The sequence below is a fragment of the Argiope bruennichi genome, chromosome 10 (assembly GCF_947563725.1).
Source record: "Argiope bruennichi chromosome 10, qqArgBrue1.1, whole genome shotgun sequence".
Lineage (NCBI taxonomy): Eukaryota > Metazoa > Arthropoda > Arachnida > Araneae > Araneidae > Argiope > Argiope bruennichi.
Genome location: NC_079160.1, coordinates 63,811,066 through 63,825,966, shown reverse-complemented (window position 1 = coordinate 63,825,966; position 14,901 = coordinate 63,811,066). Strand labels below are relative to the sequence as shown.

General features: G+C 27.3%; 1 protein-coding gene across 1 annotated transcript in view; it reads right to left on the bottom strand.

Annotated features, from left to right (window-relative positions):
• LOC129988525 (cytochrome P450 4C1-like) overlaps positions 1-1,218 on the bottom strand; it is a 38,505-nt gene extending 37,287 nt beyond the window's left edge. Inside the window, exon 1 of the mRNA XM_056096770.1 lies at positions 1,147-1,218. Coding sequence (XP_055952745.1) covers positions 1,147-1,162 — 16 coding nt within the window. The 5' untranslated portion in view covers positions 1,163-1,218. The remainder of the gene's footprint in view (positions 1-1,146) is intronic.
• Positions 1,219-14,901: the final 13,683 nt, after the last annotated feature.

Below are 14,901 nucleotides of genomic sequence, written 5' to 3'. Positions count from 1 at the left end.
CACATGTATTTGAGAATTATGATAAAACAATGACACTTTACATTTCTCTTAAAACATATAACATAAAAGAACAATAACACATTTTTATTAATGCACAAAATCATAGAATTTTGGTTCTAATTTTTTATTCATGTTTATAATTATGACGTATTTGAAATCCATTATAATAAAAAACTTAAAATAACCTTAAAAATCCTAAATTGAATTTCTGTAGATCAAAATTAGATTTTCCTCTGATTCATCGTCATTAAGCTTCACTCGTACAAATCAAAATTTAATCAGTTAAATTTATTCCAAATTTAATCAATTAAATTTATTCAAAATTTATTCAAAATTTAATCAGTTAATTAAATTAATCAGTTAAATTTTAAACATCTAAAAATAATAAAAAAAAGTCATTTTATCAATCAGAACTTACAGAAGTAAAAAAAAAAAAAAAATTAGAAAACTCGAGCTTCTCAGTAAAAAATTATTAACAAAATTTCATCTTTAAAGCAGATGAATGAAATAATAAATTTAAAAATATGATATAACAATTAATATTTATTATGCATACATCAAAAATGTTTATACATTTATATGCAAGAGAAATTTAAAAGAAATATTGAACATAACACATTTGCTTCTAAAATGTAAATAATTTGGACGACAATTTACATAAAAAAAAACTGACGAATAATACAGAAATAAACTAACAAAAACGTTAACGATTTTTTTTTTCATTTTTCTCAAAAAAAATGTTTTAAAATTTAGTTACTAATGCATTACTTTTTTCCCTTAAATTCGGAAAAATTTTGTAATATAGTATTTATAATCTTTTTTTAAATCTGATAACCTTTTCTCCGCTTATTTCTTATTGGATATATTTTAATAATGCCATGATTAATAAAAAAAAATTTTTCATTACGTAATATCCAGTATTTTACAAATGTTTTATTTTAAGTATAGAGTAAAGTAAGTAGAGTTAAGTAAGAGTGAAAACATATCATTATTGATTCAGTAGTTTACATATTATACTAAATTTGAAGAATTTTATTCAAAATTGTTTTCCAACTTTCACCAAATTTTGTTATAAACATAATGATTATTACATTTTCAAAGCAATTTTGGTTTGCTATTTAAAACAAACATTAAAGAAACAAATACCTATATTCAATTCCATGCTATATGCAGCCTATTTTTAAATGCATACAATATTTGCCTGGGAAAAAAAGTTTTACTTACAAATACGGAGGATTTTTTTCTTTATTGAGATTGATTTTGTTCCTTTAAAATATAAGAGAAATAATGAGTGGCAATAGTTTGAACCTTCCACTGCTGTACAAAAGTTACTAATCCGTTCTTAAATAAAGAATCATTCTGCAATCATTTTTTGTGCAGATGTACAAATCGGCAAGGAGAATATTTAACCATATGTGCATATTTTAGATGGAGAAGAAAAATATTGATATGAATACGTTTATAGTAGTGAATACGCCAATATGCCAAATTAGTAAAACCGACGTTTCAATCCGTATAAGAGCTAATTCCAATTTTCCAGCTTGCTAACTAGGGGCCGCTCGATAAAACTTCAGTCTGTGCTCTGGAGTTATAGATTTAAGCATGATGTTTACCCCCGAGAATTGTACTTTTCCTTAAATGTTTCTATTAATTGTTTGTCTTCTTGTTGTTTTTCGTGTGTAATGAAATTTAATGTTTCATCAAAAAGATTTAAATCATTTAAGCTTCTTTCCTTATGAATTTTATTTTTCCCTAGCAGGAATAGTTTTTAGCGCCCAACGGTAACTAGTTTTGTTGAAGGTTACATAATACATTTTATGCAAAATTCCCTTCCTAAAATTAAATAAAAAATATACTTTTATTAACTCTTAAATTTTTAAAAATATTAAAAGAGAATTTCCTAGTCTAAAAAAATTCTTAGATGAAATATTAACACAAATTTTAATAATTTATGAATTGTTGTATATTCTTTTATTTCATTTTCCTCTTCTCTTTTGTTTAATAAATATAAGGCAAAATTTGCATATGATACAATATAAATTTAATTGCTTTTCGAAGTTTATGTATTTGTTCTTGTGTATATGTTTACTACAACAAAAAGAGTCACCATAATTTAAATTAATAAAAATTTATATGTAGACTTTCGCAAAAATTTTAGACCTGCATAATCTTTGTGGCAAACATTATTCCAATATTTTTCCATACTTTTAAATCTGAGTAGAAATGGAATAATAGAATATCACCTTATCAAAATTAAACATGCAACCTGTTTTTTGCATAAAAATTATAATGCAGAATTAAATTTTAGACCAAATACATCTCCGTTTTGACCATCTATCCATTTATTTTTTAGTGCATGTGACTAGTAACACATTCAAATTGCACAGTATTAAGCAACTGTATGATATTAAACAATATTTATAATGCTGTATAATTTTGGTGAATATCGAATAATATAATATATCGCTCAATATTGTGCAACAGGCTGTGCTTCTGGATATAAAAGAGATAATATAATTAAAATGAATGAAATTCAGAATATAACTTTTACATTAAAATTGCTGATTTGTGTCGAATTTTAATTAGATTATTTCCGTTAAATTAGTTATATTAAAGCAACACTTGGACTATTTTAGGGCGTACCTCGTAATTTTGATCCGCGATCAGGTAACGAAGGTGACCCCAGAACTAGTACCCGTCTCTCCCAGCTTCCACACTACACCAGAGAGAGGAGGTCTGGCCAGACGTGCACCAGACCCACTTACACGACGGCTATTCGGTGGCATCGAATCTTGTATTTAAAATCCTCCTGTTCCGAAGCCGAGACCTTACCTAGACCCTAGCTAATTTTAAAAGCAGTCGATTTGAGGGAAGAGATACTAAACGGGAAAAAAATATTCTATACTATTCTACGAAACACGGCCCATTGAGTAACTCCATAAAAAATAAAGACGAGCATTAAGCACTCTAATTTTTTTTATGATGAACAAATTTTACTCATGATGAAATTTATTGATTTATCATTTAAATACTATAATATTAAAATTTTTTTATGATGAACAAATTTTGCTCATGATGAAGTTTATAGATTTATCATATAAATATTATGATATATAAAAGTTATTTTATCTGCATAATCGATCATTTGTGGAATACCATGGAAATCAAAATCGATGAGTTTATTAAAATAAAAATTATAATAGCGTTTGAATTTAAATGATAACTTCTTATCACATTTCAATTTACTACTTTATTATAAAGTTTATTACTGCATTATCTGAAAAACTGTGACCGAAACATAATAAATTCATTTGAATAGTAACTTTCCTTCTTGTAATTCTAAGTGAATGCATGAGTTCACTTCTATAATATTTTAAATACTTTATCATACTTCTTCGTCACTGCAATTTAAATTGTAGAATTTAAAAAGAAGTAAATTTCATTATATTTTAACTTTCTCAAATATTAGACAAATCTAAATAATTATTTACAGTAATAATAAAAGATGATTAAACAAAATAGTTAAATTATTTATTAAATAATAATAGTTAATAAAAAATTATTATTATTATACCACATAAGAATAATTATTTTTGGCTCTAATTTCTGCTGAAAGTGGCCTCTTTATATTCTTAAAATGAGTCAATCTGAGTACATAAAAAAATCTAATAAAATACTATTAACGTTTAATAGTATTTCGTAGTAGTATACATAGTTCAATAATAATACATTTATTCTTCTATTTTCAACCCTCAATCTTATTTGCATATGGTTATTAGTAATGTCTTCTTAAATCTATTAAAATGTTTCATTAAAATTTTTAACGGCCTAAAATAGCGACTTTGAAATATATTTTCGCAGCAGAATTCAGTTTAACTGTTTTAGATTTTTCATAATTCATAAACCAATACCTTATTTGTAGCATTAAGTAGTTTGAGAATTTAAAATGTGGAAAAATTACTCTGAATTATTACTAAAAGTTGTTTCATGGATCCATATATTTTGTGTAAATTAAGACTGTAATTAAAATGGGCTTTATGCTACTAGTCTATTATATGAGTATTATATTCGTCCTTAAATGGCTTATTTTTATTTTAGATTCAGGTATTTTCTTATTCTGATTATACCAAAGGATATTGTAGCTATAGAGTTATATTTAAAGAAAAAAAAGTTCTTTTTAGATAAAAATTGAAATCATCTAATTCTAGTGTTCGTAATGATGATGGATCGTTCCTTACAGTCTGCATCTCTCACCAAGTGGCCGTATGTTTCAAATAGAAACTATTTCAGGTCATAAAATAGAGCACAAATTATTCTCAATTCGCTCAAGGCAAAAAAAAAAAATTAAAAAAGACGAGAACAAACTATAGTTTCATGTTCTAAATATAAATCTAAGATATTCAAAATTATCCCAATAATAACCAATGTTGAGCCGGAATGAAGATTTGTTTATCTTAAAGAGATCAAATTAAAAAATTATCTTTGCAGATATCGTGTTCTCAACGATTTCTAATAAAAAATACGTTAATTGCATATACTTAATGCAGGAAATATCAATCATAGAGACTATCTAAGTCAATATTCTTACAATGGCAATTTAAAATAAACTTTTTATAGTGACAGTTCTGAAATTTATTTTTAATAAATGGGATTTTTTTTAAATTTTCCATTGGTGACAAACAACGATTCTGATTTCAACTAAATTTGATTTCGAATATTTATTTAATTTAATTTAATTTAATTTGAAAGAGGCAATGTAGTTATAGAAACCAACACAGATAAAAATGTATTGCTTTTCAAGTTAATCATATAAAGTAAATTTGCATTACATATAAATTCTACTTCATAATACTTTATTCACCACCAGGGAATATAAATAATAATTTGCACTTGTTGGGGATATAAAATACATAATTAAAAAGCGAAAATATGTATGTAACGAAATTGCGCTAACTTAAAATCTTAATTCCTTTCTAAAATTGTACTAATTTTAAAAAAGAAATGTTTTTCTTTGCAAGTTAACCATATGAAGTAAATTTGCAATACAAACGAATTCTATTTCCTAACAGATACCGAACACATCAACAAGGAATTTAAATAATAATTTGCACCTCTTAGGGATAGAAAATACATAATTCATTACTGATTATGTCATGATAAACACGCTTGTTTTTGAGCCTAAACTGGTAGCCGAGAGTTTGACAGTGAGTAGGTAAAAAGTACCGCTCATATTTATTTACATTTTTATGTTTGTTTTTATGTTAATGTTTCGTCCTTGTATTAACTTATATGTCTTTTCTTAATAAATATTGGACAATTTTTAACATGTTGTAATTTTTTCTTATGCCACTTGCCATGGACAAGCCCGCTGTTACGAAGGCTACGATTTAAAGCCGGTGGGGGAGCATCTCGTGTTTTTGTTTGTCTTTTTAGCAGCGCCAACTAGGGCCAAGAGTACGACTTGGCACTCACGCATCACTCATTCGCTTGCACAACCCCTTTTTACAGGAGGGCACATTCACACATCTCACATATAGAGCAACCCTGCCCAAACCGAGACTCGAACCCAAGACGCCCAAATCACGGGGAAAACGCCAGACCTCTATGCCGGCATAATTAATATAATGATTAGTAATAAATATATGACAAATATTAATATAATAATAAATATAATGTATAATCAATAAATATATTACAGTGTGTGTGTGTGTGTGTGTGTGTGTGTGTGTGTGTGTGTGTGTGTGTGTGTGTGTGTGTGTGTGTGTGTGTGTGTGTGTATGTGTGTGTGTGTGTGTGTGTGTGTGTTTATATTTTTATGGATACATTTATTAACATTTGGCTTTAAAATTACAAGGGAAAAAGTATGACGCATATCCGAGGTTTCGCATATCCGAGGTTCAAAATTATTTACTTCAAGTACTTATTTACTTGTAAATTTAATAAGTATGATCAAAGTCTATTATGTATTATACACCACAAAAATATATACATGCATGCAAAAAAACTCAAAATGAAAAGGAAATACAAAAAAAAACAGTTTAGAAAAATATCACAAATAATTACTCAGCAATAATGAAAATGTTCAGATGATATATAAAAAAATATTATTTCTGCGTGTTCATCAACGAATCAGCATTAAAACACCGAACTTTACACCACCGTCTCTCAAAAAAAGGTAGCACAGGCCTAAAATTCCAAATTTAAAAAACATAATATACTGAAATGAATACAAATTTTTAAAAAAATAATAATGTATCTGAAAAAAAAGATAGAGAATACAGAAAAGCAAGTAATTTCGTTGGTCGTGCATATGAGCTGAAGTAAAGTGAAAATATGGTTCAAACAATTGTGTTAGGGAGCTAAATAAACTGAAGGAAAGGAAAATATGGTTCAAAATATTGTATTAGGGAGCTAAATAAACTGAAAAAAAGGAAAATATGGTTCAAAGTATTGTGTTAGGGAGCTAAATAAACTGAAGGAAAGGAAAATATGGTTCAAAATAATGTATTAGGGAGCTAAATAAACTGAAGGAAAGGAAAATATGGTTCAAAATATTGTGTTAGGGAGCTAAATCAGTTTTATAACTTGGTATCGCTAAGTGTCTTTATATACAACCAGTAGCAATCTATAATAATTGCTGAAGTGACAATCACCATCAGAAACAATTTAGAATAATATTTAGAGAAATATCACTTTTAATAATTTAAAATGTTGATTTGTTCGAGTATAATGTTTTTGAGCAGATGACATTTATTCGACAAAAGTTATTTGCAATGTTGCTTCGATAGATAATAATTAAAATACTGAATGAGCGGAGTTTCGATTTATTGGCAATGATTTAAAAATCTTTTTTCTTTTTATTTTAAATGTACGTATAATCATTACATAGATATAAATGTCATTGCATGCATTATGAAACAAATAGATTTCTGAATTCAAGAAACATATTTAAATTTCTTATCATTTCTGATTTTAAGCAGCAAAGCCATAGGATAACTAATACTTCACATTATATTTAAATGACATGTTTAAACATTATAAGACTGGGAGAACGAATGAAAGGTTGAAGATATAAAAGAAAATATCGATATTTTATTTCTTTTTTAATTGGAGAAAAAGATTTCTTTATTGAGAGATACCTTCACGAATAAGAATAGATAGCTTTCTATCTCTTGCTTTCTATATCACTGAGAGATAGCAAGCAAGTTTCTGGAGAAATTGTTCTTGAAAACTACAGAAAATCCTTGTTCCGCTAGCTACAGATATTAACAGCATCCTTATTTTTGAAGCATCATAAAATGAAACAATCTGTCATGAAATATTTGTTTTTCCTTGGATTGAAAGCTACCACACAGGATATAGTCTTAAAGTCACCTACAATTACAGACTTTCAGACTACAAAACTTTCCAATTACAGAAAAAAAAATTCAAAATATGCTTTTAAAATAAAATTTGGTGACATTCATAATCTAACCCCATTTCTTTTCCGAGTTATTATAAGTAACTCTTAAGTCTAATTTACCCATGTGAGAGAACCTTTTTCTTGACATTAATCATCGTCATTAGACTAGCTATTAATGACAAAGTGATTTGTTTTCTTATGTATTTTTATGACTGAAATTGCATGTTTCTCTATACATGAAGTCTTAATGATTTGATGGCACAAACCTGAGAGTAATTTGTTTAATATCTAGAAGTAAAAGATTTTTTGTGCAATCTGATAAAACGAGACAGAATTTAAATATCCTTTTAAAACATTGGTTTTGATTAAGAAATAGGAAAGGGTTTTCCATTTTTCAAGCCATTAAAATAAAAAAAAGTTAGATGCATTTCGAATTATTTAGCTATTGATTTTTCTTCTTCTTTTCTATAATGAGCACTAATTATAGCTGTCTCATGTAGCATATAGGAAAGTAAAACTACCAATTGAGTGATAAAAAGAAACTCAGCTTTGAGAAAAAGTAAAATCAACAATAACAGAGTTATGTATGCTGAGAAAGCGAACAAACTCTATCTCTTCTATCTCTAATCCATAGCAATGTCTCTATCTCTAATCTAGCAATGTCTTCCTTTACGCAGTTATAGAAGCATAAAGAATTAGTACATATTTTCCTTATATATATATATATATATATATATATATATATATATATATATATATATATATATATATATATATATATATATATATATATATATATATATATATATATATATATATATATATATATATATATATATATATATATATAACATTATTTTAAGACATAAATTCATTTTAATCCATCGGAAAAGAATAATTATTTACAAGCAGAGACGTGGATAAGGCATGTCCGCCACAGTGCGCACAAAAGCAGAAGTAAGAAAAAGCGAGAAACAAATGATCACTAGTCTTATATTACATAGGATTTCAGGCCACGTGCCGATAAAATACATATGTTGACCTTTGACAAGGGCAACGAAAGGGATCACTTTCATTTAATATGTAGAAGTGATTGCGCAGTAATTTTTACACAGCTTCATACGTGAAATGATATCAGGAAATAAGAGAATACTTTAAAATCCCCCCGACATGGGCCGAATTAGGCGAAAATTTTAGGAAATTAATTTGAATTAAATTAAATATTAAATTATCATTACATATATATCATATATATATATGTATAGAGAGAGAGCGAGCGAGAGAGAGATACATAACTAATAAGCAATTTTTTTTGTATAGCTATGTATATGAACTAATGAAGAATGCATCACCTATTTGTGCTAAATATGGGATTGTAAATTGAAAACACACAAATATTTAAAGAACTTCAAATGTTGTCGGAAACATTATCTTAATAAAAAACTTGAAAAAAATTCATTATGCAAATACTTCACTATTTGACAGCTTTTTAAAAACTTGATGACATGGAATTAAACTAAACTAACAGTTATTTACTATTAAATTTCACTGTCATTTAATTATAGCGCAATCCAATTTAAGACATTGCAGTTTGAAGTTTATTACATTTAAACTTTGTAGAAAAAATGGAACAGATGAAAATAGATAGTAATAAAAAAAATTTGAAACATTTTTTTAATAAATCCAGCATTCTACAATAAAATGTCATTCGACAGTTTAAAATGCACATGTAGTTAAATTTTAAACATCGGTGATGGCAGGGTTGGTCCAAACTCGCGATGCATTTAAGTCTTGCCACGAATTACATAGTGTCCAAATTCCAAAATTCTCAGCTATTTCACGCAATTTCGAATTAAAGAAATAAATTTACTTAATCCATAAGAAATAGGGATTGCAATACCGGTATACCGGGATACCGAATACCGGTATTTTGAGCCATTTGTACAATTTTGTAATACCGGTATTGACAAGTTTAAATACCGGTTTTTCGGTATTTACTAGAAATTTTTAAAATTGTCTCCACTATACGTTCAGATATCGAGAACATAGCAAAATAGTATACGTTTTTGTTTTTATGTCTCCCTAACGGGCGAAATTAATTAGCTAATTAATTGCTTAAATCTAAATAAGCGAAACATGGATTATCCCTGAAAGAAAATATTGTAACCATAACGACTGATGGAGCAACAATTATGAAAAAAGTTTAGGAGTAATAGATGTATTATACCAAAAAAAATAAAGAACAGACGAATCCAAATACTGTGGATATAGAAATTTCGGATTCCAATTTTGAAAAGTGTAAGAGTGAGAGTGATATTGACAATGAAGATAATGACAATGTAATTGTTGAAGAAGATATTGCTAATGAGGCTGAAATATTAACCCATCAAGAATTGCTTCCTATAATATATAAAGTTCGAAAAATTGTTAAGATATTTAAACGTTCCCCTAAAATAGATGACATATTACTAAAATACATACTAACTGAAAATAAAACAGAATATATGTTAATATTAGATTTTAAAACACGTTGGAACCGTTTACTCTTAACAACACACATCACTATCTGAAGATTATATATTACATTGAAAAAATCGCACAGAAGAAAGGCATATCGAAATAGAAAATGTCTTATGCTATTTACATAATTATAATGATTTTAAAAATGAAAATGAAAAAGAAGAAAAGAAAATAACCAATTCAAATCTGATTAAGTTTATAGTAAATTTTCTTAAAATTTTTTACCCGCAAACCTATCCACATTCAAAAGAATTCGGTTCAGTTATCGAAGATTATGATGACACTAATGTCGATAGTGAAAAGGAATTGTCTCTTGAACAAAAATTAGAATTAGCGATAAATAAGAAAATTTCAACGAACCAAAATACAATAAAGAAATCAACTATATCCAAAACCATCCGATAAGAAATTGATTTATTTGAAGACGGGGGATTTAGAGGTAAATACTTGGAAAAAGTATATCGCGCATTGCTAACAGTGCCACTAACTATAATAGATGCCGAAAGAGCGTTTTCGACAGCTAGTAATTTTTGCACAAAATTACTTTTCAGGCTTAAAGACAGTACAATTGATGCATTATGTTTTTTAAGATCACATTTCAAAAATTTGTAATAATACCACAGACTGAATAGTGATATTTACAATTTTTGTGATTTAAATAAATAAGTTGTTCCTTTACTTTTTTGTGATTCTTTATATACTGTTATAATTTATAAGTTACAAATTATTTTACTAAACTAGCAAATAAAACAAAGAAACACCTGTGTTTTCTTTATGTTTCTAAAATTTCTAATACCGGTATTAAAACCGGTATCCCGGTATTAAGATCTAAAAAATATCGAATACTGGTATTGAACTTTTGGTCCGGTATTGCAATCCCTAATAAGAAACGGTAAAAATGTATTTAGCAGTGGCTTCTATTAATTCTCCTCTGAGCATAATTTATTTAAAACACTGATTAAGCAAGATTCTGCAATGCATCAGAAAGCCTTAGTTTCGTCTCTTCGAACAAACCAAGAAATCTGCTTCATAATTGCTCGCGTGTCTTTTCTAATCACCTGAATTAATTTTTTTTTAATATTTCTCTTTTTATTTAAATATCATTTCGACAGAAAATTTGTTTTAAAATGTAATACAAAATACAAAGAGTTATATCCTTTTTACTTTATTTTATGTTCTCTCTTTGGAATTTCATCATTTAAGATATGAAATACCTTACATTTAGTACTAAATTCAGAAAGTTTCACGTACTTTGTATTATCAGATAAGAAGCATTATTTCCTCAAGGTTTCGCCTCATTGTTTTACATAATTACCTAGTCACACTTTTTTGACATTCACAGCTGTTTGATCGGAATCTTATGACTTTTCCGTTGACCTATTAAATGTTATATGTGTTTTCCTTTATGCTGCGTTAATGAACGTATGAGTGTAAGTGTAGCAGAATCAAAATCTTCTCTATAAGGAAGAATAAAGTAATGATAAATATGTTCTAAAAGTTAATGTGTTCGTCCTAATAATCGTTTAATTTTACATATTCTTTCGCTATCTCTGATTTAATTGAATCGGTCTATCCTTTGCTGAAATCCTCACCAAGATAAAGAAGGTTTTAGCCTATCATCCAGCAGCAGCTTTTTTTATAACCAGAACTAAAATCAACATAAAGCTGTCTGTCTTTAATATAGAGATTATGGGTATTTTTGATCGAAATAAAATAAACCTAACAACGGACTTTACTCAACTTTCCTTTTATCTCTAACAAAAGTTCTGAAATATAGAACACGGTTTTCTTCATCATATGATGAAGAACAATATGTTCTTTAGAACTCTTTCTACTGGTTCATTGGGCTAAAGTTTAATACAAATGTAGAATTCAGTGTGAAAAATACACATGAAAAAAAGTACCATTCGCTACATTGTTCTATTTTTGTGTTACCATGATAAACTACTGATAAACAAGAATACCGACCGTCATTTAACCACTTGCTGATGTTAGTGTAAAAAACTATTAGCTCTATGATTATGGTCATAAAAAACTTTAGTCCATTTTTTCGCCGTTGTTTTTCATTCTGATAAACTAAGATGTTAGATATTTATGTAAATTAATTTCTTTCCCTTTCCACTTATTCCCAAACATTTCAAAGAAAACTTTTAATGTCTCTAGTTAGGTTTTGGAATAACCATATTGTGCTTAAATTTAAATTTTTGTAATTCGTCGTTTAAAGCCGAAAACTTGAATGACGAAAAATGTTTTATAAAGCTTTATCAGATATTGCAAAATGCTGGTATCGCGTTTGGAGAATAGAGAATATTGATTTCGGTCTTAGAAATGATATAAAGCAAATAATTTATGTAATTATTAATCGTGCTCTAATTGCCCCATCAGTTCTTTCATAATGAAAATGAATTATAATAAAGTGCATGACCTTTAAATTGTAAATAATTTAGCTAAACATTCAAAAATTGTAAACGATGGACAAGCGCAGGTTTAATGCATGTATTCCCGTTTTTGAGATTAAAAAAGAATACTCTCTTTGCTAAATTTCATACAGGATGCCCAAAATTGGACAAAAACCAAATAAACACTTTTTAATTGAAATCTTTGGGATAGCCATCAACATCAGCAGTAGTTATTGCAATATCGGACCAAAAGTTCAATACCGGTATTCGGTATTTTTTAGATCTTAATACCGGGAAACCGGTTTTAATACCGGTAGTAGAAATTTTTTAAAAAAGAAAGAAACACAAGTGTTTCTTTGTTTTATTTGCCAGTTTTATTAGAGAGTGTAAATATCACAAAAAATAATTTGTAACGCTACGCTAGTTGGTGGCAAAAGAAAAAGGAGAGGGGATGAAATGTCCCATTAAAATGTCCTATTAAAGCATGTAATTTATCTAAATAATTGTGATTTTATTTAATATGTAGAGTATATTACAATATAAAGTATTCCTTTCATGATTATTTTATAGCAGCATTCCACAAAAACTTCCAACATAGTTGTGTAAAGTCAGAATATATACTTACTTATCATCTTCGAGGCTTAAATATATTAAAGAATTGAAAACTCATGTTTAGAGGTAACTTTTAGATTCCACCTGGAATTTCAAATTGATTGCTCTGCATTTTAATCATAATCATCATTATGATAATAATTATACGATGAATAATGGAAAATGTATATATATGTAGAAGTATATGTATATATTTTTACATGTAGAAGTGGTTGTGACCATAGAGCTGATATATAAATTGAGGAAGCTAGTCACTTGTTTCTAGTCTAAACAAGTGTACGCAACATGAGCCATGTGACTTGTGAGAAATCTGGCCTTTTTTGGCGCCATATCGCAAATCTTGGCATACTCAAAAACTGCCGCGAGACATTTTGCTTCCCCGCATTAGGTCCGGTCGGTTTTCATTTCCGGTTAATATTTCCTAAATAATTTATATATATATATATATATAGAGAGAGAGAGAGAGAGAGAGAGATATCATTCATTCTTTGAAAACTGAGCATAATGTTTTCTTTTTTACATCAATAGCCGAGTTTGTTGATTTAAATTATGTTTACTTTTTGACTTTGTTTTTGTGCATTAATTAAAAGTGAGTATTTTTCTTCTTTAAGTAAACATTTTATTTCTTTTCTTTACATAAAAACATCTTTTAATTTTACATTACATGTTCAATCAATAGCCGAGTTTGTTGATTTAAATTATGTTTACTTTTTTACTTTGTTTTTGTGCATTAATTAAAAGTGAGTATTTTTCTTCTTTAAGTAAACATTTTATTTCTTTTCTTTACATAAAAACATCTTTTAATTTTACATTACATGTTCAAATACTTTTATCATTATTTCATACAGATAAAAAAAAACTTTTTATAATAAAAGCAGATTATAAAAGTGACCTTATATTAATATCTTTTATATTTCTTATCTATATCTTTTAGATATAGATAAGAAATAATATAAATATCTTTTATATTTCTATATATCTTTTTTTTTCTTGAATATTCAGAATAATATTTATTTTTGCATAAAAAATGAAAAAGATATTAATTAAAACTGTTAAATTATTTTGAAATAATTTAGAAAGAAAAATAATACTAGCTCAGAATCGAACCCAGGTATCCTGAATGCGGCGCCAGTGTCCTAACCGCTGCACTATTCAAGCACTCGTTCGGGCAACACATTAATAGTATATAAGCTAATTTGAAAGTTTTAAGGTTGACTATTGAGTCTTAATATTTTCATTAATAAACATTCTAAATGTATACTATCATTATACAAAATCTCATTCAGAACTCAGTTTTAAACTTCGTGCCTTCTCCTTGTTAATATCAGTTTTAAATATTTCGATTCTGGTTTATAGTGTTGGCGGTAACTTTGCTTCTAACTACCGCAGAAACAAAATTAAATCATTTTTGGAATCTTACATGTGTTGATTTAATACAAAATAATAAGGAAATTCGAAATTTTTACGAAAATGGTGATTTTAGGATATGTGCATATCGCAAGTTATTAATAAATGTTAACATTCAGACAAAATTTGTATCTGTAAAGATAGCATTTTGTTCTTTAATAATTTATCTTTAGAATATGCCCTAGTTTCTTTTTAGATCTTAATTAAAATTTATAAAAAGATGTAATTACTGCTAGCACATTTATGAAATTTTACTATATAAATTTTTCAATAAAACATAAATTTTAGTTTCACTATTTCATTCACAATGATAATTTAATATCTTTCACGGTATAATACGATTCGAATATTTATGGTAAAAAAGAAACAACATATTGGAAATAATAAGGAACTTTATTTGCACTAAAATAAATACACAATTATTAATCGGTCAATAATGCTTATGTAAACACGTGTATTGGCGAGAGAAAAATCACGCCAAGCTTGCAGCCAAGCACTTGTAACACATTCGAAATTAAAATAAAGCAAGTAACAAAATATAATGCAGTTACATCAGTTTAA